The sequence below is a fragment of the Perognathus longimembris genome, chromosome 9 (genome assembly GCF_023159225.1).
Source record: "Perognathus longimembris pacificus isolate PPM17 chromosome 9, ASM2315922v1, whole genome shotgun sequence".
Taxonomy (NCBI): domain Eukaryota; kingdom Metazoa; phylum Chordata; class Mammalia; order Rodentia; family Heteromyidae; genus Perognathus; species Perognathus longimembris.
The window spans coordinates 72443468-72466983 of NC_063169.1; the positions used below are offsets into that span (position 1 = coordinate 72443468).

Below are 23516 nucleotides of genomic sequence, written 5' to 3' on the forward strand. Positions count from 1 at the left end.
CTGGCAGGTGCCGACGCAGTGCGGGGTGGCATGCCGGTCCAGGGTGCTCGTGCCAGCCCTGTCTCACCTGACAGAATGACAGCTGAGGCGAACACGAACAGTCACCGCACAGCACGGTCACGTCCGGTTAAACTCGGCTTTCCACTGTGGGAAAGCGGTGAGCAGGACGCGTTCTAGCTAGTGACAAAGAAGCCGGCGGTCAGAGTTGAGCTGTCGCATGTCTGGGACTGGAGTAGAAGTCACGGTGCGGGGTTGGCGTTGCACATACGAGGACCCTCAGTACCAACGGGGAGAGAGGGAGCCTTGGCTGAGAAAGGCTGAGAGCAGTCAGGGCCGTGAGGGGGGATTTCTCTTGGCGTGGGGATGGTGAAGTTTCTCTTAGGTTCCTGTGAGGTCACTTTCATCCATGTCAGACGTTTGAATTCTGGATCCTTCAGCCACATCTGAAGATGGGCCCGTGTCGCTCATAACTTAGCATGGAAACACATTTCCAAGGGAAGAAGCTTCCTTCTGCCCAGGAACACTCCTCTCTGCACGTGGAAAGCCTGGGCTGGCTGCGTCCTGTCACAGCTTTGAACAGCGAACTTACTTAGCGTCTTTCCTGAGGGTCCTTTCTCTGGCTTTCTGAGGGGGGGGTAACACCCTTGGAGATCTACCCGTGGCAGACAGATAGCACAGCCATTTCTCAGTGTTGCATACGATATTGAATTAACACTTTAAATATTTGGAAATGGAAGCTGGTTATCTCACTAAACTCCATTTCTGAGATCTTTAAGGAAATGGGACTCGGCCTTCCGTCCACGCGAGCACCTCTGGAGTTTTGCAGGATCTTTGAAGGCTCCAACGCTGCCTCATCTGTCAGTGTCTCGGGCAAATATGTAACACTGAGCTTTCTGGAATCCCTGAGGATTCTGGGCTTGACACATGAAAAATGGGGTGAGATTCCTGGACTCAGAGCGCTGAGGGGCTTGTTTCTGCCGTCCGCGCCTCTGGAAGGAGGGAAGCCGATTTGCCGCTTGTAGGTTCTGCCATCTGGATTTTGTCCCCGAGTCTGTGGCTGAGGTGACGTTTGACCTCTTGCCTTCGGTCCTGTCTGAACAATGAGGCCTCTCCTGTGCGACGCCCAGGTGGGTAGGGGCATCCAGACGGCCAAGTTCCTAGAGAAAAGCGTCTCCTTTTAAACAGGTCAGCAATGGTTAGCACTTCTCAAAAGAGATAGAGCAAAGAAAATTGATTAGCAAATGTATGTCACCTTTGGGGGGGGTGACCCTTCTCAGGTGTGGATAATCCCAGGAGTAGCGCCGTGCGGCATTTGTTTTATTTTTAATTGTTGACGTAAGTCTCTTAACGGCGGTCCTGATTGAGTTAATCGTTTGCAGCTGTGTGCCCACCTGCTTCCCCGCACTCGTGGCGGGCGCTGCACCGTGACCGCCCCACCCTGACCGCCCCTGACCGCCCCTGACCGCCCCTTCCCCTCCGCGGCTCCTCCCGCTCCAGGGCTTTCCCCACGGGCCGGAGCTGCACCCTGACTGCCCCTGACCGCCCCCTCCCCTCCGCGGCTCCTCCCGGCTCCAGGGCTTTCCCCACGGGCGCTGCACCGTGACCGCCCCACCCTGACCGCCCCTGACTGCCCCCTCCCCTCCGCGGCTCCTCCCGCTCCAGGGCTTTCCCCACGGGCGCTGCACCGTGACCGCCCCCACCCTGACCGCCCCCTCCCCTCCGCGGCTCCTCCCGCTCCAGGGCTTTCCCCACGGGCCGGAGCTGCACCCTGACTGCCCCTGACCGCCCCCTCCCCTCCGCGGCTCCTCCCGGCTCCAGGGCTTTCCCCACGGGCCGGAGCTGCACCCTGACCGCCCCTGACCGCCCCCTCCCCTCCGCGGCTCCTCCCGGCTCCAGGGCTTTCCCCACGGGCCGGAGCTGCACCCTGACCGCCCCTTCCCCTCCGCGGCTCCTCCCGCTCCAGGGCTTTCCCCACGGGCGCTGCACCGTGACCCGCCCCACCCTGACCGCCCCCTCCCCTCCGCGGCTCCTCCGGCTCCAGGGCTTTCCCCACGGGCGCTGCACCGTGACCCGCCCCACCCTGACCGCCCCCTCCCCTCCGCCGCTCCTCCGGCTCCAGGGCTTTCCCCACGGGCCCCCTGACCGCCACCTCCCCTCCGCCGCTCCTCCCGGCTCCAGGGCTTTCCCCACGGGCGCTGCACCGTGACCGCCCCACCCTGACCGCCCCCTCCCCTCCGCGGCTCCTCCCGGCTCCAGGGCTTTCCCCACGGGCGCTGCAGGCCTCAGGCCTCGCAAGCGCAGTCCACCTGCCTTTAACAGCAGGGCTGCAGACCTGAGCCTGGAGGAGGAAACCAGGCACGGTTTTCTGTTGTGTCCTCTCCTCGTCCCTGACAATTCCATCGACCCATTGTCCTTGAAAGTCTTCACTCCGCTGGCTTTCTGCATGAGGCAGAATGTGGGCCTTTTCCTGTGGAGCCAGCAGCCCAGGCTAAGCTAGGTCAGCAGGGCTGTCTGCAGGGGAGGGTGTCTCTCCAGAGCCTGGGGGGGGAGCACTGCCTCGCTCGCCATCCCCTCTCCACCTGCGAGCAAGCCGCCCACACGGACACCTGGCAAGCTTTGCCCAGGCACCGCGAGGCCGCCGGAGGACTCCACCTTTGCTCAGGACGAAGGCTGTGGTCCGAGTCTGGGGTCCTCCCTCCTGTGGGATGACCCGTGCAAAGGCACGGCCTCCGGTCCCATGCCCAGATCGTGTGGTTGCGCTCAACCGCCCGGCTGAGGAGCCAGCAGCCAGCCGGCACTTCTAAGGGCCGCGACCTGGCCTGTAATCAGGAGCAAGCGGAGCCACAGAGCGCGGGCCGGCCAAGGACTCCTGAAGCCTGGTGCCCAAGGAACAAGGCCCCCTGGGCGTTGGTCCGGGCCGTGGGTGTGCCCAGGGGCTCTCCCCTGCGGGCCGCGGGCCCACTTGGGAGAGCCCGTCAGAGTGTCTGTCCATTTGCACGCGAGGAGCGTGCTGTGTGGGGAGGAGCCGCGCGCCCGCCCTCACCAGCCAGCTCCCCTCCCGCCGGGGCAGGCTGGGCACCTCGGAGGAGCGCCGGGCCCCCGCCGCCGCCGCTGGAGCTGCTCACGGGAGGAGGGGCCGAGCCGGGAGGGGCGGGAGGTGGGAGGGCGGAGGGCGGGCCGGAGGAGGATCCGGGGAGCTCAGAGAGTATTTGACAGGAGCGAGGGAAGCAGCTCGCGAGGGAGCGGAGCTGGGTGCCTGGAGCCCCGGGAGCGGACTGGGGAGGAGCGGCCGTCCCCGCGGGCTCGGGCTCCGCCGCGCCGCCGGGTCCGGGCGCGGGGCGCGGGGCGCAGGGCGCGCAGGTGCGGCGGACCGAGGGACGGGGCGCGCGCGCGGCCGGGGCCCACCATGCTGCCGCCCCAGCTCTGCTGGCTGCCGCTGCTCGCGGGGCTGCTGCCCCCGGCGTCCGCGCAGAAGTTCTCGGCGCTCACGGTAAGTCCCGCGCGGGGCTCCGCGCCCGCCGCGCCCGGGCACCACCGAGGCACCGGGAACAGGTGGCCCGCCCCAGCTCTCCCGGCTGGACCGGGACCCGGGGCTGCCCGGCGGCGCCCGCCCTGGGACCCCGGCCCTGGGACCCCGGCCCTGGGACCCCGGCCCTGGGACCCCGGCTCCCCGGGTGCGCGGGGCGCGCGCGGCCCCGGCTCCCAAGCGAGGCGCTGGGCCGCGCAGAAGCCCGCCGGTCCCGCGTCCTGCCGTCCCGCGTCCTGCGGTCCCGCACCCTCGCGGGCTCGGCCTGGAAGCCCCTGGGGGGCCCCTCGCTGCGCGAGGGAGGGGCTCGATGCACGGAGCCCACCCTGGGCGACGCCTCTCGGAGGTCCTGGAGAGAGAGCCGGGGGGGGGGGGGAGATGGACTGTCCAGGTGGTGAGGGCGGAGCCTGCCGAGCGCGTCCCTCCCGTCCACCCCTCCGGCCCTGGGGCGCGGGCGCGGGCCACCGCGGAGGTCCCCCATCGGTCTCTCCGAGCTGCCGTGTTGCCCTCCAGGGGCCCTGAGCCTGGGATGGGGGCTGAGGCTGAGCGAGTCTCCCCCCCCCCCCGCCCCCCCCCCCCCCCCCGCCCCCGGGCCGAGCCGACCACAGCCCCGCTCGGCCCAGGCTGGGCGTCTGCCCGCAGCACCGGGCCGGCAAACCGCGCGCGCCCGCCGCTCCCGAGAACCCGTAATGGATGCAATCTGCAGAAAAGAAAACATTCCACTCAGATGGGCTTTTGAACAAGTGTTTGGGAAACCACGAAGGTCGCGAGGGAAAGCCCCGGGCCGGGGCGCTGCGAGTCCCCGGCCCTGTCAGGGGGTGTTTATCCTACGAGAAATAACGACTGGGGCTGGCCCTCGCCCGCGCCCGGCAGAAGGGAAGCAGACCGCCAGGCCTCTGGTGCTGCGGACGCGGAGGGGTGGGGGAGCTCATGGCTCATACCTAAAATTCTTCTGGGGCTGCGGGGGTCTGTGCCTCGGGATTAGAACTGAAGCTGGAGAGGGGGGGCGTCTTCACAGCCTCTACCTCCCCGAGGGGTCCTGGAAGAGTGCGGTGGGGGGGGGGTGCGCCCTCAGAAGCGCGGATCTGGGAACCTGGGTCCCACCCACACTACAAGCACATTCAGGCTGATTGGGAGCCAGGGGGGAGCTCTTAGAACGGCTCCTGCTCTTAGCAGCTGCTGCTTGAAGTTGCCATCGCTTTCCTAAAAGAGCCAAGTTGGGTGTCTTTCCCTTCTACGTGTGTGTGCGCACACGCACACACGCACGCACGCACGCACAGGGGCCATTCAGTAATCAGAACAGTTTAAAATTCAGTAAGTGTTGTCCTTTCTCCCATCATCTTCTGGAACGGTCTGGGTTCAAGCCCTTGTCTCTCTCCACTCTGCCCCAGGATTTCCTGGCTTGCAGTGGTACCCGCCAGCTTCATGTGGTGTCTGTGGAGTTATCTTCCACCAGCAGGCAGGGTCTCCCTTGTGGCATTCCAAAAAACACTGCTGTAAAATCCCATTTGCATGTAACACTTGCTGCCCGCTTTTGCGTGGGGGGCTGTTTAAGGCTACCAAACATGTGGCATGCTCTTTCTCAGCCCCACCTCCAGTCCAGAAAATCAAGAATGGAGTAAGGGCAGAAAGAACTGGAGGTGAGATGGAAAGGTGCGTGGCTGGCCGCTGGTCAGTGTGAGAGGTCCTGGATTTTTCTCTGGTGCTAATCTCTTTTCAGATCACCTTTTGCTTTTCGGACAACTCCTTGGTTTTCTGAGTCCTCACGCAAAACCTGAGCTCCTGTCTGCGAGGTTGTCCCATGGGCTGGGCGCGGGAGGGGAGCGCACGTCTTGCTGGGCGTGACTGCGGGCCAGTTACGTGGCTGCTCTGGATGTGAGTTTTCTTACCCGAGTCGTGGCGGTGAAGACCCGTATGCATTCAGTAGGTCCCGAGGATTAAAGTCGGCTGTTGGAAGCATGTGGTCCACACCGATTTCCAGTCCGTGATGTTTTTGGTGCCGGTGGCCCGTAGAAGAGCGTGGCAGACATTGGAGCTGCCACTCCTATTGTGTGGTGCCGTCGAGGAACGTTTGGGTCATGGCTGTCTTGGAGCAGACCCACCCCGAGGTGTGCCTGTGACCCCGGGGAGCTGAGATAAATGGGGGCGTGCGGCAAGTGAGACGCGCGAGTCTGCCTCCCGTTTACTCCGTTATTCTCATCTTCAGGTCGGGGCACTCCATTCCCCCGTGCGGCTGTTGGGCGTGGGTCTCCACCCGACACGTGTAGATTTTGTCTTCCAAAGCTTTGTGCAAGCAGCGTTCTGGGCTGCAGGTCTCAGACAGGAGTCCCGCCTGCAATCACCGGCCATCCAATGGAGACTTCTAATTCGACCTCTCAAACAAACAAACAAAGAAGAACCCAGCCCAAACAAACAGGGGCACTCCTCCTCCTCCTTGGAGTTTAATTTTCCACACCTGGGGTGAAGCACTGTGCCTGTCCCTCCTTTGTGAGAGGGTGCTTTGTGGACACAACACAGCAGCTGCGCACGGCTGGTCCACTCCCCGTGATGTCATGTCCAGCACTGAGAGCGGGCCTTGGCTGGGCCTTGGCTGGTAATTACCTCCTTCCCACCAAAGCCTTTCTTCAGAAATGGCATGGTAAGGCTTTTGTGTCTGCCTTTGGCCTCGTGTAACCTCCTGGGTTGTCCTCGGCTCTTCGTGCGGTTTCCGGTCATTAGAGGGTGTTCTTCAGGGCGCCTGGTCTTCCCTAATGGGGATCCAGGCTTATGGTCCCTCGAAGAATTTCACATATCCCAAGGCCAGACCATGGTAGAGGATGTCTTTTCTCTTTGCAGATGATTGAGACTAGGGGATACTTCCTACTGTAATTTGTTTTGCTTATACATAATTATGCCGTTCAAAGAGTAAACAGACATTTGGTTAGCAGAGTGATTACAGTTCTTCAACTTTCCCACAGACAGAGAACCAAATATGAATTTTGACAGGCCAACTGTAGGATCCAGGGGTGTATGTGTCCTTGGAAACAATGTGGCCCTTTACCCTTTTCCTGGGGGTTGTAAGCTCACTCACTCACTTCAGATTTCACTAAGTGGAGTTGTATCCATACCCAGAAAGCTGAGGTCAGTGCATCCCTCCCTCCCCCCCATACCTCCCCCCCCCCCCGCCCATCCTCTCCCAGTCCATACTCTCAGGAGGCAGACCGGCCAGTGCCTCCTATCCACAGACGAGGGGCCGTGCTGGCCCAGGCCTGGACGCTAACCTGCTCTCCACGCTTCAACACCAAACTGCGCGTGTTTCTCTTCCTTCACAGGGGATTTGTTGCCTGGGTCGATTTTGGTTTGTCACACTCAGACACATTAATTAGGACCCCCCACCATCTTTTCTGATCACACACCAAAGAGGACTTCCATTCTGGGTTATTTCTTTCCTATCTTTTCCTTCCCCTTCCCCTTCCCCTTCCCTCCTCTCCCCTCCCCTTTAGACCTGAACTCGGTATCTGACACTTGCTTTTGCTCATAGGATGGTGCCCTGCCACCTGAGCCACACCTCCAACCCCCGGCCTTCCATTCAGAGCCACCCATTCCCACGGAAGGCCGGTCTTGTCTGCAGGAGATGACGGTCACTGGTCTGCGGGGAATGTGGATGAGCAAAGCTGAAGTGGTTATTTCCATCCCTGCCTGTATTTATTTGCTTTGTAAGAGGGAGAAAATGATGGGTCACACTATTTTTCCACATCCAAGCTCAGGAGACTTGGATGACGAGCCCGTCTGTCGGGCCCTGCCTCCGGCCACCCTCACCTATGACGAAGCAAGGTCCCCTCCCCGGGTCTGAGCGCCGTGCCTAGGGCCCGCGTGCCGCCTCCCTTCAGGTGCTGCTCTGCCTCCTGTCGGAGATTCACGGGAGTGCATCCACTCCTTCCACTGCACAAGTCTGAATGCATTCGGTGCTCTGGGAAGACTAGTTCATGCACCTCTAGAAGTCAGCGTAGGCAGGTGGCCTAGGCACCTACACAAGATGAAAAGCTTCCAAGTCAGAAGCCCATTTATCTGACGTCTGAGAAACCAAGAACATTCGGGAAAATATCACTTGGATTTTGACTTCGATTTGGAATTCGGGTCATGAATAGACTCTAAGCTTCAAGCCTCCCAAGATTGTCCAGAGCGTGAGCCCGGGCGTAGGTGGTCCCGGTGGCTGAGAAGAGAGTGGCTGTCTCAGCGGTTTCGGGCCCAAGCCTGGTGACAGCCAGCCCAGACCGTGGCCCTGGGCGGGGTGTGCTGAGCTGGAGGTCGAGGGCAGCCCCTGGACGCCTTGGGTGGAAGGGCTCACGGCTCCACGCAGGACGTGAATTTGCCATGATGAACTTCCACGAGGACGCTGCAGTTGGGTAGGATTTAAGAAAGAAATGTCTTCCATGCTTGAGTCCGTCAGCAGTGGGCTAGAGCCCCGGGGATGGGGTCAGCACCGCCCGGGGGTGGGCGAGGCTCCACCGCTACCCTTCGCACGGCTTTCAAGGTTGCCTCACCTCACGGATAGCCGCGTCCGGCTCCCCCCCCCCCCCCACAGGAGGAAACATTCAGCGATTTGGAACCAATTGTTGAACCTTAGTGTCATGTAGGCTAACGGCAAATAACTGCAAAAATGGACATCAAGACATCCTCAGGTGGTTTTACAGTGCTAGCCCGAAGGTTGAAAATACAAAGATTGTAACAAAAACGGATAAACAGCACCACGTAATCTGTTAACTCGCATTCATGTTTTAGGATTCATAATTATAAATGGGAATCTTTTTTTTCAGTTATTAAATTTAAAAAAGAATTCTTGAAGTAGTTGCCTAAAGGAGTTCAATCCAACACAGCGGTTGATGAATGTACATCCTGCAGCCTGGTCAATGCTGCCCCGTGAATGCAGCTGCCCCAGCTCTCCTGACCCCGCGGCACAGGGAAAGTTTAGACAGATTTTCAGCACACAGGCGGTGTCAGGACAATTTCCCTTTGATAAAGCATAATGATATGCAGATTCTTATTGCACATGACACGGTGGTTTATTCGTAAGGAAACTGGCATTTAAGAGAAGCGATGTCAGGACAGTGCCCACTCCCCTCTTCCTCCCTTCGCTCGCGTCTTTGCCTGCTTGCCTTTTTTCTCTTTTGTACTTCCACGATTGGACCCATTTGCTGTTTCCACTCACCAGTATATGGACTTTATTACTTCATTAGCGCTACCCGACATGCCAGCATGAGCTCCTTGGTGTCTAGTCACATTTGTATAGTCCTGGGTGCCGGGCTCTGTCCCCGCAGGTTTCTCTGCGAGCCGTCCACTCCTTCCATCCCTGGTGTTGGGCTGTGGCTTCTCACCGTGTCTGCCCCCCCCCCCCCCCCGGGCTGGGCTGGTCTCTGACACACTTCATTCATGAGCCTGCCCCTGCCATCGGGTACAGGCTGGGAACCGCATCCTAGTCGGAGCTCGGCTTACTAGTCAGGCAGCACACGTGGGCATCCCCTGCTTTGCGGTCGAGTGTGCAAGGAGCTCGCAGGACTCCTTCTCTCGGAGCCTGCTCTGGGGGGAGGGCCGTGCACAGATGGAAGTTGTGCCTGTCCGGATCCCCCATCCTCGAGGGAGGAGCCCTCACGGGCTCTGGGGGCCCGGTTCTCAGTCTGGCTTCCTTTGCGGTCCCGCCAGGGCTTGGATCCTGCCCTTTGACCGGGCAGCCTTTGGTGCCAGATAGGGTCTTTTAAAAGAGGTTGTCATCAGAAGCCCCACTGCCCGGAGAGACAGTGCTCACGCGTGGCACACACTCCTAGATCACTTTCTAATTTGGAAATTCTGTCAGTTAATTATAGGGCTAGCGCTAGTGGCTCTTCCTTAACTGTGTGTGTGTGTATGTGTGCGCACGTGCGTGCATGCACGCTAGCACTGAGGGTTGAATTCAATCACGCCTGGGACTCTTTATCACTTGGCTCACACTTCCAGCTCCGCTTTTTGCTGGTTAATTGGAATTAAAGGTTTTTCTGCCTCCGCTGGCTTGGAACTGAGATCTTCAAATCTCAGCCTCTGGGGTAGCCGGGATTACAAGCGTGAGCCACTGGTGCTCAGCTCTTTTTAAACTTTTGATGGTGTAGGAAGTACTTTCTTCACTTTCAGCTAGGTCTGCCCTTCGACCTCATCATCACGCCTTGATTCCGGTGTGTGCGGTGTCCCGTCTCCTCCTGTCCCGGGGGTCCGTCCTGCCCCTCCCCCCTGCTCCCCTCCCCCCACGCTGGGCCAGCTGGCCCAGGGCTTCCTTCCTCCCAGCAGCTGAGAGCTGGGAGGAATCCCATGTGCCGCACGCACGCACGTCCTCGCCCTTGGAGCCCCGGGCCGCAGCTCCCGCCTTTCTGCGCACGTTGGCACCGGGGTAGGTAAAATGCCGAGTGGGAGCGTTACTGCGAACCCTGTCTTCTGATCGACGGGTGACTGCGGCTGTGCCTGGAGCCGAGGTGCCCGGTGGAACACCACCGCTCCCCAGACGGATAACACGTCTCCTAGAACTCTCCCAAGTGCGGCAGGGCCGCGCCCGTGCCAGCCACCGACACCATCTCCCCAGCCTCCCAACCTCCCCGCCAGGCGGCCGTCAACCCTCGCCCTGGGTGCTCACGTCCCGGGAGGGCCTGAGGGCGGGGAAAGGGAGCGTGCTCAGACCCGAGCCTGGCTGTCCGGCTCCTTCTACGGCAGATGTGGGGAGCTACTGTGCTCATCGGTCTTCCTTCTTAAAAGATTGGTCTCTCTGAAGGCGCTGCCAAGAGCAGATCTTCCTTTTCACTCAGAGATAATCTGGGTGGAGTCATCCGTTCTTTTTCTGTGCTCCTGCCACCCCTCCTACCTTTTCCCCCCTGTTTGAAGCAGGTGGGACCCCTCGGCCTTGCCCGTGGATCCCCCTCCTCTTCCCTCAGAGGGAACCCAAGCACAGGGCCTTTCTCTGCAGGGAAGGGGCCGGAGGTGGATTCAGGGCTCCTGTCCTGGTCAGGTCCCCCCTCCTCCGCGGTGCATTAGCCCAAGGCCCTGCCGCTCGCGTGGGCTCACCGTGCCAGCGTGGAGATGGGACACGGGATGCAACGTTCTAAACTGGAGAACTTAAAAGAAGAAAGGGCACTGTCTGGGATACGCATGTTAAATTCAGTATTGCTCCCCTACTATCAGATAAGAGTGTTATGTCACTGAAGTAGAATTCTGGTTTTAAAATAAAGTCAGGGAGGGAGGGAGGCGGGGCTGTCCACTGGGACCGTGGGCTTGCTAACTACGAGGCTGTTTTCCTTCTGCTACAAAGTCAGTCCATTTAGTGAATTGTTGGAGCGATGTGTGAAATGATCTCATTTCCTAAATCAATAATAAATTCCAGGTTCTTCAGTATAGAAGTTCTCAGACATGCCGTTTTTTTATGATGGACTTTGACCCTGGCTAACAGTAACTGTAGTGAACCAGCATCCTGCCCCAGGGCTGGGCCCCGCCTTCCTGCCGGTCTGTCCAGCCCCGCCTTTGCCTTTCAGTGGCTTGAGGGAAATAAGCACCTTGAGAAGATAGGTTTCCAGTTCCCCTTGCTGGTCAGACCAGTGCATCGTGACTGGATGCAGTTACTGGACACAGGTGTCAGGCGTCTGGATCAGTCACGATGCTGTCAGACAGCTTCCTAACATCTGGATGTGCTTTACCCAAGATGCTCCTCTTAGACACATTCATTCATATTGATTCTACTGGCGGATGGCTCAGAAACCATATGTAGTTCCTGTATCTGAAGATCTGAGGGAGTTTAAGAAAATTGGGGCGTCCCACTCAGAGTTCCTTCTTTTCTTTCTACTGCAGCCCCCTCTGTTTCTTTTAACATGCGAGGCTTACCTCTCAGGTGTCCAGTGACTTTACAGTCATCCCAGAGAAGCAGAGTGCTTTCTTTCTCTCTGATAGCTACACAAAGCAGTGCAGGAACCTAAGTGAGACCCACTGTGTGTTGTGGGTGATTGTCATGACTGAGGGATCTCAGACAGGCAGGCACACAGACAGACAGGCAGGCAGGCAGGCACACAGACAGACAGACAGGCAGGCAGGCTGGAAGACAGGCAGGCACACAGACAGACAGGCAGGCACACAGACAGACAGGCAGGCAGGCAGACTGGCCAACAGACAGGCAGACAGGCAGGCTGGCAGGCAGACAGACAGACAGGCTGGAAGACAGGCAGACAGGCAGGCTGGCAGACAGACGGACAGGCAGGCCAGAAGACAGGCAGACAGGCAGGCAGATAGACAGGCAGGCAGACAGACAGACAAGCAGAGAGACAGGCTGGAAGACAAGCAGGTTGTCAGACAGACAGGCAGGCTGGAAGACAGGCAGACAGGCAAGCAGGCAGGCAGGCACACAGGCAGATATACAGGCAGACAGGCAGACTGGCCAACAGACAGGCAGACAGGCAGGCTGGCAGACAGATGGACAGGCAGGCCAGAAGACAGGCAGACAGGCAGGCAGACAGACAGACAGGTAGGCAGACAGATAGGCAGACAAGCAGAGAGACAGGCTAAAAGACAGGCAGGCTGGCAGACAAGACAGACAAGCAAGCAAGCAGGAAGACAGGCAGACAGGCAGAGAGACCAACAGGCAGACAGGCAGGTAGGTAGGTAGGTAGGCAGACAGACAGGCAGACAGGAAGGCAGACAGACAGGCAGGCCTGATGTAGGCAGGGCTGGAGTGCTTCCCCAAAAGCTTTGGTTCCTTTCCTTCTCTTTCTAACTGCCTAATGAAGACATGCCCGTCCAGTGTCTTCATTCTTGCAGCCTTCTTTCCAGGAGGGGGACCCTCTTGGCTCCGTGTGCTCTACTATGGCATGAAAGCGCAGCAAGGGCGGTTGGATGCTTCCGGGAAGGTGACGGTGACAGCGGATGACAGGGTTCTGCGGCGTGCTCTGCGGGGTCCTGCCCTCTGCTGCCAGCAGGAAGAAAGTCTCTTCCCGTAGACATCCCCGCCAGCTCTTCTCGATGTCCTGTCTCCATGGCTCCTGGCACACGCGCGTGTCTGGCACCCAGTCCCTCTGCTGCCTTCAGCAACCACAGGGAGGCTCTGCCGCGTGTGCATCCTCTGCCCCTTCCCCTTCAGAATCGCTTCTGAGGGAGCCACGGCCCGCAGCGGAAGGTCAGCCCTCCACGCACAGGAAGCGCAGCGCAGCGCAGTCATGGAAGCTAGGCCCTGAGTTCCAGCCCCAGAACTGGCAAAACGCAAACTAAGCCATTTCCCGGCCTGTATTCAGGCGTCCCGCCCACCATGCCCGCGGAGGGCGCACTGTTCCCAGGAGAGGCCATGGGGGGGATGGGCCCGCGGGGAAGGACGGACGGGTTGTGTCCATCGGGGCCCCGTTTACAGTGATCGTCCAGTGCCTCCCTGACATCCCCCCGGGGTCCCGGTCTCCCCTGGACCCCGTGGAGGAATCTGGGTCACCAGCAGGAAGCACGTGTCCCCGGACAGCCTGGGCAGGCTGCACCGGCAACATCTGGAAGGGAGGCTCCGGGGACCCGGAGGGGAGCGCGGAGGACTCACTTCCGGAAGGTTCCGGGAGGCTGGCGTCCTGCTGTGGTAGACGTCCGAGCCACCTCGCGGCCCCGCGACCCCACCGAGCCACGGGGTCGCTGCGTTATGACATCATCACGCCAGGCCGGCGCGGTGAGGACAGGGTGTCGCCATGCCCCAGCCGAGGACGCGATCCCTGGGTAGAGATGCCGGCTGGCACCGGCTGGACCGAGCGCGTTTGCTCTCCTTCCGCTGCGGGAGGGCTTTGGGGTTCTGCTCTGGGATCGAACTCACAGTGCTGTTGGCTCTCCCAGCCCGGTGGAGCCTTTCCCGGAGCGGGTCTAGGTGTCTTACCCCCCCGTGGAGGGCGGACGCATTTTCCAGGAAGCGAGAGTCCCATTTGATGAACTCCAGTGAACAAGCGATTTCCTCGGGCGGAATCAGCTCTGCGGGTTTTCAGTTAGGTTTTTCCTCGATGTCCCATCCATCTAAGAGTCAGAGACCCAAGCAGGAGGAACAAACATCGTTACATTTCTAGAAAGTTACAGCCAAACAGACCTGACAGTATCAGGTGGCAAAGGTCTAAACAAGTATGATTGAAAGCATCAGTAGTCATAGTGGGGTGGTTTGCAGACTCTGCTCAGATTGTGCCCGTTAGCTTTAATGGCCATAGGAGAACTTACTTCAGGAGCAATCCCATTTTGAAGATTGAGGAAGAAAAGCGAAAGCCTTGAGTGACCCAGTGGAAATTCCAAACCAAATGCCATGTCCGAAGTATTCTCCGGACAATCCCAAGACCCACCATCCCCTGAACCGAAGGGCTGCAGGGCCCTGGACTTAGGTCCCGCCAGCCTGGGTGGCCGCGTCTGGGGCAGCCTGCAGGCTGTCTAGACCTCGGGACGGACACTCTCAGGAATAAACAGCTCATGTCAGAGAACCACAGTGTGAACCTACCAGGCCTTTCCCTTTCCACCACAGAATGGGGCCTGCTGGTTTCTGCTTCGTACCTCTGCTTTTCATCTCGCGTTCATCCTTTTATCCCCTTCTTGGTTTTTATGGTAACCATTCAATAAAAAGCAGGCATTGCTCTTTCCGTAATCTTTTGGTTTTCTCCCCTAAAATACTCTCAGGCTGGCTTTTCTCTCAAGTTCTCAACAAGGAGAGCAAACTGAGGGTGGCGTCTGTCCTTCCACCCAAACTTCCCATCTCACGTGAGCAGCGTTTCTGTAGGGACACAGCGTTCCTTCCTGGTGGACCAACTCGCACCGCGAGGTCTTGGAGGTCACCCCGAGTGAGCACCAGGCAGGGGACACGGACACATGGCTGTGTTGCCCTGTGATTTTTAAAAGGGCTGTCGTTGCTCTGTCAGGGAATTCTCTGATGGTGTGACTCGCTTTGTGGAATGCGGGTGCAGCTGGAATGGAGGCCTCCGAAGGCTGGAGAGCCCCAGAGCCTGCCTCCTGCCGTTCTCCGCGAGGCCGTTCCTGTCACTGGTCGCTGAAGAAGAAGGGTTAAACGTTGTTCTGGGAGGAGTCGGCGAGGGGGTGATTAATGGTTAGGCCACTGTCTGCTGGACCGGTATGTGAGACCTCCACCCCCCTCCACCGCGCTGGGCTGCCCAGTGGTCATTTCTTACCAGAAGCCTCGAGAACAAAGCATATTTGTCATAGTATTTGTGCATACGCGTGGTGTTGGCGTTCTGCGTTTATCCCAGAGGACGAGTTCTTCCCCCATCGAGGGCGCACCTGCAGTGTGTTTACGTCCATGTCAGCCTGTGTGGGAAGGAAGCAGGGAGGGAGAGGCCAAGAACCGGCGTCGTCCTTCCCCGGACATGTCCACTGGCCGAGGACCAGTGCCTGGTGCAGCGGGACTGTAAATCCGGCCCCGGCCCCGCGTTCCTTCCTGCCGAAGCCAGCTGCGGCTCGGGAGCCTCGTCTGCCCTGAGCGGCGTGTTCACGGCGCCATGGGGTGGGTGGGTGGGTGGGGTGCGGCTCTGGGGACCGCTGGCGTTCCGGGGCGTTCCGGGGCGTTCCGGGGCGTGCCAGCGGGCTCGGGCTTTCACGGCCCACCTGGCTACGGGGTGGAGGGGCTGCGATAGTTAGGAAGGAGACCAAGAGCCAGAGCAGCACCGATGCGGGCAAAAATGGCATTTTCTCCCCTGTGAAGCAGGCGGCAGTGGATTCAAACCAAATCCTCTTCTCGTGTCAGAGGGCTGAGCGGCGCAGCTCTGCGCCCTGTGGGCCCAAGAAGTTTGGAATTGCTAATATGAATGATTCTTGCTTGGATTTTCTCACGTGCAAAGCAACATTTCTGTGCTAAAAGACCTGCTGTGCGCGTCATGAAACTAGTCAAACACTTGCAAATCAACCTCCGTCCTCAGGAGGCAGCGGGTGGCGATTGTGGGGGTCCTCCCTCCCTCGGGGCGAACGCGGCCCCTCCTAGTAGCGCTGAGTAAACGCCGCCTGCCGCCTGCCTTCCTGGCTCCACCAGGACACAGCAGTGAGCTAGTGCCAAGAGCAGGGGAACACGCCATGGAGGAGATGCTGGCGCCAGGACCACAGCCATCTTCCACGGGAGCCCAAGAGGAGGAGCTGAGGGCTGAGGGGAGGAGCTGGGGGCCACAGGGGAGGAGCTGGGGGCCCGAGAGGAGGAGCTGGGGGCTGAGGGGAGGAGCTGGGGGCCGCAGGGGAGGAGCTGGGGGCCACAGGGGAGGGGCTGAGGGCTGAGGGGAGGATCTAGGGGCCGCAGGGGAGGAGCTGAGGGCTGAGGGGAGGAGCTGAGGGCTGAGGGGAGGGGCTGGGGCCGCAGGGGAGGAGCTGGGGCCACAGGGGAGGGGCTGGGGCCGCAGGGGAGGGGCTGGGGTTGCAGGGGAGGAGCTGGGGGCCGCAGGGGAGGAGCTGGGGGCCGCAGGGGAGGGGCTGGGGGCTGAGGGGAGGGGCTGGGGGCCGCAGGGGAGGGGCTGAAGGCTGAGGGGAGGGGCTGAAGGCTGAGGGGAGGGGCTGGGGGCCACAGGGGAGGAGCTGGGGGCCGCAGGGGAGGGGCTGAGGGCTGAGGGGAGGGGCTGGGGGCCGCAGGGGAGGGGCTGGGGGCCGCAGGAGAGGAGCTGGGGGCCGCAGGGGAGGGGCTGGGGGCCGCGGGGGGAGGGGCTGGGGGTTGCAGGGGAGGAGCTGGGGGCCGCGGGGTAGGGGCTAGGGCCGCGGGGGAGGGGCTGGGGGCTGTGGGGGAGGGGCTGGGGGCCGCAGGGGAGGGGCTGGGGCCGCGGGGGAGGAGCTGGGGCCCGGGGAGGGCCGGCCTCCGGAGCCCAGCCTGGCTTCAGTGGTGCTCAGCACCCGCAGTGCAGAGTGTTCCCAGACCGTTGCTCCGTGGTTTTCAACGGCACCCCGTCTCCCCGCCCCGTCGGGAGCGCCCTCCACTCGTCTGTGTGGGCCTTGGGGGTGGCGTTCACCCGGCGTCTCTGTGCTGCTGCCCTGTGTCTGAGGGAGATGCTAGGCCTTGTGTGGCTGTACGGACGGCCTTTTCCCTCGGTCTGCGAAGGAATCTGTGGTGGTCCCGGGCTCCGCCACTGGCTTGTAACACTGCTGGTTGGAGCAGCCCCTCCCTCTGGGCTCCTCTCTCTCCATGGGGTTTTGCTCCCCCTGCGGTCCCTGACCCCCCCCGCCCCCCCCGCGGGAGTATGGGTGTCCTCGCTGATGCTGCCTGGCGCGGGCCTCCGGCATTGGCTTGCCCGCCTTGCGCGGCCTCCCTTAGACAAGCCGCGGCTCCCTGGTGACTCGAGCAGTGGCAGCAGTTTTCTCCTCTTGGGAAGAGGAGCACGCTTGGCAGAGTCTACAGCCCTGAAAAGCGGGGCCGGCTTTAGCTAGGGGTGACTTGGTGTGTTTGGTAAACAGTTGTGTTTCTCGTTTATGTAAATGAGAGCTGTGTCTGGCTGGCCGGGGAGGATCCGTGGGGATCGAGGGCCAGGGGTTGAAGGCAGAGCCGGTTGTCAAAATCTCTCAGGGGTCCCGGCACCGACCCGCGTTTGCGATTCACATCTCCCGCAGCGTCAGGCCTGGGGAGCCAGAGCACAGGGCCTCGGGGCTCCCTGCGGGGCTCCAGCGGAGACAAAGCACCCCGCCCGGCCCGGGCCGGCCTCACGGGCATGGCGAGCACCGCGGTCCCACCTCCTCCCCCGCCCAGCAGAGCCCCCCCCCCGCCCCCCGCTCCGGACAGGAGGACCGACCGGACGCCATGACTTCCTGCCCAGGTGCTCTGCTCGTAGAAACGACCCACGCAGCTGGAAGTACGTCGGTTCCGAGCCGCTCTGTGCACAGGCGGACGCGGCAGGTCGACCTGCCGCCCCCGACCCCGGGACCCCGGCGTCCTCCGCAAGGTCTGGGCTTTTCCACCAAAAGCCAGTCCTTTAAGCTATTTTGCAATAAACATGGTATTTGAGACTCCATCTCCTTTGACATTATACTGTGCTATGTTTAAACAAGGACAAACAAACTTTTAAAAGGATTTCTATTCCGGCACCCATGAGGGATCTTTCCCCTGACATTTGATTTCGTAACGAGGCTGTGCTAGACACGTCTAAAGCCACAAACGCCCAAGAGCTGCAGATCCCGGCCCTGCATTCTTGCCTTTGCTGTTTTAGGCAGTCGGTGTCACTTTGGCGCAAAAGCATAAAACAAAGAAGGGAAATACGGCGGGGGAGAGGGGGAGAGCTTGCTACCTACACGTCGAATACCTTCTAAGTTTTAAAAGCATAGCATGATTTCTGCACACACACAAACTATTTATCAAAAATGCCCCAAATGGCAGCAAAACATGCCAAGAATTTACTATCCTGAAACATGTTCAGAGCTTCATCATTTTGTGGTCAACAGTTCAGTACCGGCAAACACCCCGGGCTGCGAAGCACGGATACGCCGAGCCTCTCCGGCTCGTGACCCCGACACTGCACCCCGACACCGACCTCACGGGCGCGGCTCCCGCCCGCGGCCTCCAGCCAGCCCTCGCCTCCGTCCTGGCCCCGGGCCGCCCGCTCCCTCCCGGCCCCCGGAAGGAGGGCCCGGCGGTGCTGTCTCTACCCCTGGCTTATTTCGTGCAGCATCATTGCCTCCCCGCTCCTCCGTTCTGTAGTGCGTGCCAGACGTTTCTCCTTGAAAATCCAGTGTTCAGCGGCCAGACCCTACCCAGTCCCTCGGGGCCAGGCACCAGGTTTCCTGCCAGCGTTTAACGACGGTTATCCATCCCGCCGTGCGGCGTGGACCAGCAGACCTCCTCGAAACCCCGACTTCCGTTCTTTCGGATATATTCTCGGAGGGCGGGTCGTGGAATCACGCAGGGCTGCCGTCTTATTGTCCACAGAGCCTCACGAATCCCCAGGCCCCCCTGGGGTCTGCTCACGGCGGGTTCTTTTCTGCCGTTTGCCTTGGTTGTCTTTTCATTCTGGCCCATATGAAGATTTGAACGTGGGCTCCTGTGCTCGGTAGAGAAGGACCCTATAACTCGAGCCACGCCCCCGGCTCTTTTTGCTGGGACCGCAGTTCTCCCACCTGTACCCCCTGCGTGGCCGGGCTAACCCAGGTAATTGTTGTTGAGACCCGTTCCCTCCAGCTACTTGCCGGAGCTGGCCGTGAGGCACAGCTGTCTTGCTGTCTTATCCCAAGTCACTGGGATCGGATCGGCCGGGAGCGGGGAAGTCGCAGGACTTAGGAAGGATGGCCGGGCCCAGCAGGCGGCCGAGGCCTGGATTAGGGCGGGCAGGCAGAACGGGAGGGGGGGAGAGGTGGGGCAGGTGAGTCTGAGGGATCTGGAGTCTGAACCACCAGGGCTCGCGGCATGGTGTTTGATGTCAGGCCCCCGGGTATCCTTTCCCTATGCTGAACACAGTCGCGGCACAGGGATGAGGCTCTCGTGCCCACACCAGGACAGAGGCCATCGGGGGGGGGGGGGTGAGTTGTCCTTCAGCACCTGTATGTGTGTAGGAGCGGGATGGGGCTCAGTGCACACTGCGTGCAGGCAGGAGTGGAGGGGCTCGGTGCGCACTGCGTGCAGGCCCCTCCTCTGCTGGCTCCACCCCCAGAGCTGCTGGGAGGGACCGCTGATGTGGTGGCGACAGGACCTGGGAACGGCTGTGACCCTCCCTCTGCACAGGAGAGCGGTCGCCAGGCTCAGATGGGCGAGGACACCCGACCCAGGGCCGCAGACAGCTCTGTGGGGGCTGGGCGGCTCTCCTAACAGAGGACTCGCTTTTCCTCCTCAGCTACGGACACGCGTCCCGTGGAGTGACCGTACCGCACACACTTCCATTGAAGTATCTCATGATTTTATAAAAAGAGATAGAGAAACGAATGGCTTTCAGGCAAGGAGACAGGAACGAAAACGTGGCATTGCGGGAGCCCCCGTCTTGGATCCCACCACCAATGACATTTTATGATTCAATCCTGGGAACTTTGCACACTTTATCTGTGCTCTATGTACTGTGTGCATCCAGGTACCGTGTATAGGAAATAGCATCGTGTATTCTACATTTGCATTGAAAACATAAGACAAATACTTCCTTCAGTTTTACACAATTTGTAATGTATGGAATTATAGTAACTTAAGTCAATCTTTTTTTGTTGCTGGAGATTTAGCTCATTTCATATATAGTTGGCTCTTCAAATGCTGTTTCACAGGGGAACATTGTGCCTGAGTATTCAAGTCCATTGCTGGTTTTAACTTCAGATCTGTTTGGATATGGGACTGTTGGGCCCCAAATTTCAGTATTTTGCGGCCTCTGATGCATATAAATCATCAGGACTTCTGCCGTAGTTGTGGGCCATTTGGAACTGGTCAGAGTAAGTCACCACTTAAAGTTCAGAATCAGCAAGTTTATTTCTTTTGGTTTTCAATCTAAGAGTCTGGGTTCATTACAGACCGTATTGCAATAAGCCAAGGACTCCAGGCCTTCGACCAAAGCTGAGCTAAATGAGAACGCTTTTGCCTCCCAGTGAAGGTTGGTTAGCTTTTAAAGCTGCGGCGTGCGTGGTGTCGCTTTCCCGTGGGCCTGTGTTTTTCAGTGCTTGGTGTCAACGAGGACCAGATGGCTGTGCGTGTGGGAGGAGCAGCCTTGCCAAGCCTGCCACCGCCCAAGCTCCGGGCGAAGCGCTGCCCTAACTCCAGCACGTGGCCAGCTACCCGGTTCTGACCACCCAGCACGGCTTCTCCCCGTGTCTGCTGCCCGGGGCCTCTGGGATCTGATCTCAGGTCTTCACTGTGGAGTACAAAGAGGTCCCTCCGGGCGTCCATCGCTGGACGTGGTCACGAGGGTGCAGAGACACACTTGAGCCTGGCAGTCGTGGCACTTGGCTGTCGACGGGGAGAAGCTGGACTCCAGTCAGGCCCACTGGAACCAGGGCCGTAACCAATATTGACCCCCCACTTTGCAGGGAGAAGTGAGGCACTATGGACCTGTTCTAGAAAATGGGTCGAACAGGTATTATCTCACGATCCATTCCTAGGCAAATGCCTAAGAGAATAGGAAGCAAAAGTCCACACCCAAAGCACGTGTACTTGTATTCGTGGTGATAGTTATTGATAAAAAGCAGACAAAACTGGGACTGGCATAAATGTGCATCAACTGACAAATGGACAAATAAATGAAGCGTGGCCGGCAGCCCTGCACTATTTGGCCATAGACAGCATTGGCAGACGGGCCCCCGAACCAGGTCACGCCACCACGCAGACGGGCCCCCGAACCGGGTCACGCCACCACGCAGACGGCCCCCGAACCAGGTCACGCCACCACGCAGACGGGCCCCAGAACCGGGTCACGCCACCACGCAGACGGGGCCCCCGAACCAGGTCACGCCACCACGCAGACGGCCCCCGAACCAGGTCACGCCACCACGCAGACGGGCCCCCCGAACCAGGTCATGCCACCACGCAGACGGGCCCCCGAACCGGGTCACGCCACCACGCAGACGGCCCCCGAACCAGGTCACGCCACCACGCAGACGGGCCCCAGAACCGGGTCACGCCACCACGCAGACGGGGCCCCCGAACCGGGTCACGCCACCACGCAGACGGCCCCCGAACCAGGTCACGCCACCACGCAGACGGGCCCCCGAACCAGGTCACGCCACCACGCAGACGGGCCCCCGAACCAGGTCACGCCACCACGCAGACGGGCCCCCGAACCAGGTCACGCCACCACGCAGACGGGCCCCCGAACCAGGTCACGCCACCACGCAGACGGCCCCCGAACCGGGTCACGCCACCACGCAGACGGGCCCCGAACCGGGTCACGCCACCACGCTGGTCTCTGCCTATCTCTGTATGACATGCACAGTGAGCAAACCTGGAGGGGCTGAAGTCAGATCAGTCATCTTTGTGGCCAAGATGATGAAAATGTTCCACCTCGACTAGTGACAGTGTTGTATGTGGCACCTGTGAAGAAGCAGGTCATCGAACCATTCATGTTAGATGGGCAGGTGAATGGCGGATGGATTGTATATCAACAAAGCTGTTTGTTTCTTTTTTTTTGGCCAGTCCTGGGCCTTGGACTCAGGGCCTGAGCACTGTCCCTGGCTTCTTCCCGCTCAAGGCTAGCACTCCGCCACTTGAGCCACAGCGCCGCTTCTGGCCGTTTTCTGTATATGTGGTGCTGGGGAATCGAACCTAGGGCCTCGTGTATCCGAGGCAGGCACTCTTGCCACTAGGCTATATCCCCAGCCCCTGTTTGTTTCTTTTTAATGCCAACAGCTTATGTAATAGCAACCAACAGTAGAGCAACATTGGGGGGGGACAGTGGCTCCTCTTTTCTTGTCACTGATGCCTGTCTGTACACACTGGGGGTATTGCAGGCGACTGGTCCCCTTGATTTCTTACTGCAGGGGCTTTTAGTCCTATTGCCCTAGCAGTGCCTGAGCGGAAGAGAACACAGGAACGAGAGAGAGAGAGAGTTCTAGAACTCCTTTATTCTTCCCAAAGCCATGGAAGAAAACCCCACTAGTTCCCAGAACTGGGAAAGAAAATGCTAGCCCTCTCCATGCTCAGCCGCCCAGTGCCTACCAAGCAGCACAGCCGACTGAAGACTCGGCACTGTCCTGCGGTTCCGCTCTGCATTGCCGCACGGGAACTCTGCAGTCGCTTTGGAAGAAGAGGGACCCGTTTCCTCGTGCGGTGGAGCATGAGGAGGAAACATCAAGGAGGAACTGTGTGGCGTCTCTCCTTCCCCGCCCCATCATGGAAATGAGCCGGCCCTGTGCAGCTGGGGTAGAAAGCCTGGCTTGGCAGCGCCTCAGCTCCGGAAGAGCCGTTCCCGGGCCGCGAGCTTCAAAGCCGGGCCCGTGGCCTCCCTTCTCAAGGCCAGGGCTGTGAGCGCTTCCAAAACCACCGTGAGTCACTGGGGTAGCAGCAATGGCCTTCTGGAGGCTGACGGTGATGTGTGCAAACCGCCGGGCTGCGTGTAGCAGTTCACATTCTGTCCATCGTGGTTCCACGCATTGTACAAAGGAAACTCTGCCCTTTCCAACCCGAGACGCCCGCGCCCGGCCTCACAGCTTCTCATGAGAGCGAGAGCTGGGTCCCACCTCGGCCCCCAGACCTGCCCTCTCTTGGCAAACAGCCGCGAACCAGGCGGCAATCGCCCTGCCCTGGGACACTCCATCCTGGGGCCCTCATTAGCAGGCCCGTGGAGAACTTGGGGGGCCATGGGGCTCAGCCAGGGAGCTGCCAATGTTGTGGGAGGTGGGGGCCTGCTGAACCCGTCTCTTACATATCCCCCACAGATGGGCTTGGACACAGGCTGAGGGGCGTGCTCCTCCCAGGCCTCCCGGCTTCCCGGGGCACGCCTGACCCCCCCCCCCCGGGGCTCCTAGGCCTCCAGGCCTCCCTGGACACTTCTGAACCCCCCTCCCCAGGCCTCCAGGCCTCCCTGGACACTCCTGAACCCCCCCCCCCCGGGGCTCCCAGGCCTCCCTGGACACTCCTGACCCCCCCCTCCCCGGGGCTCCCAGGCCTCCAGGCCTCCCTGGACACTCCTGACCCCCCCCCCCCCCGGGGCTCCCAGGCCTCCCTGGACATTCCTGACCCCCCCCCTCCCCGGGGCTCCCAGGCCTCCAGGCCTCCCTGGACACTTCTGAACCCCCCCCCTCCCCGGGGCTCCCAGGGGTCTGGACCGGATGCTGCAGGAGCCTCGAGGCACCCCAACCCTGGACAGAGGACTTTGCCCTTGGTGTGCCCCGCCTTGCCCCCTGGGTTTGCACACTTTCTCCAGCTCCCCCTCGCCTGGGTGCCTCTGGTGACTCACGGTGGGTTTGGAAGTGCTGGTGGCCAGCCCTGGCTTCGGGAAGGGAAGGTCATGGGATAGAGAACCTTCCAGAGCTAGCACTCTGCCAAGTCGGCCTTCCCGTCTGGGTCCACGTGAGGAGGTGGCCCGAGACAGGCCTGCTCCCGTCCTGCCCTTGCCGGGACGGTCGCGGGCAGGGCCGGACGGGG

At 60.4% G+C, this 23516-nt stretch overlaps 1 protein-coding gene across 4 annotated transcripts in view; it reads left to right on the forward strand.

Moving 5' to 3' along the window:
* The first annotated feature begins 3360 nt into the window (after positions 1-3360).
* Smoc2 (SPARC related modular calcium binding 2) overlaps positions 3361-23516 on the forward strand; it is an 84235-nt gene continuing 64079 nt past the window's right edge. For all 4 annotated transcript variants that reach the window (XM_048354454.1, XM_048354453.1, XM_048354456.1 and 1 more), the window contains exon 1: positions 3361-3490. In XM_048354454.1, the coding sequence (XP_048210411.1) occupies positions 3407-3490 (84 nt within the window). In that variant the 5' untranslated portion in view covers positions 3361-3406. The remainder of the gene's footprint in view (positions 3491-23516) is intronic.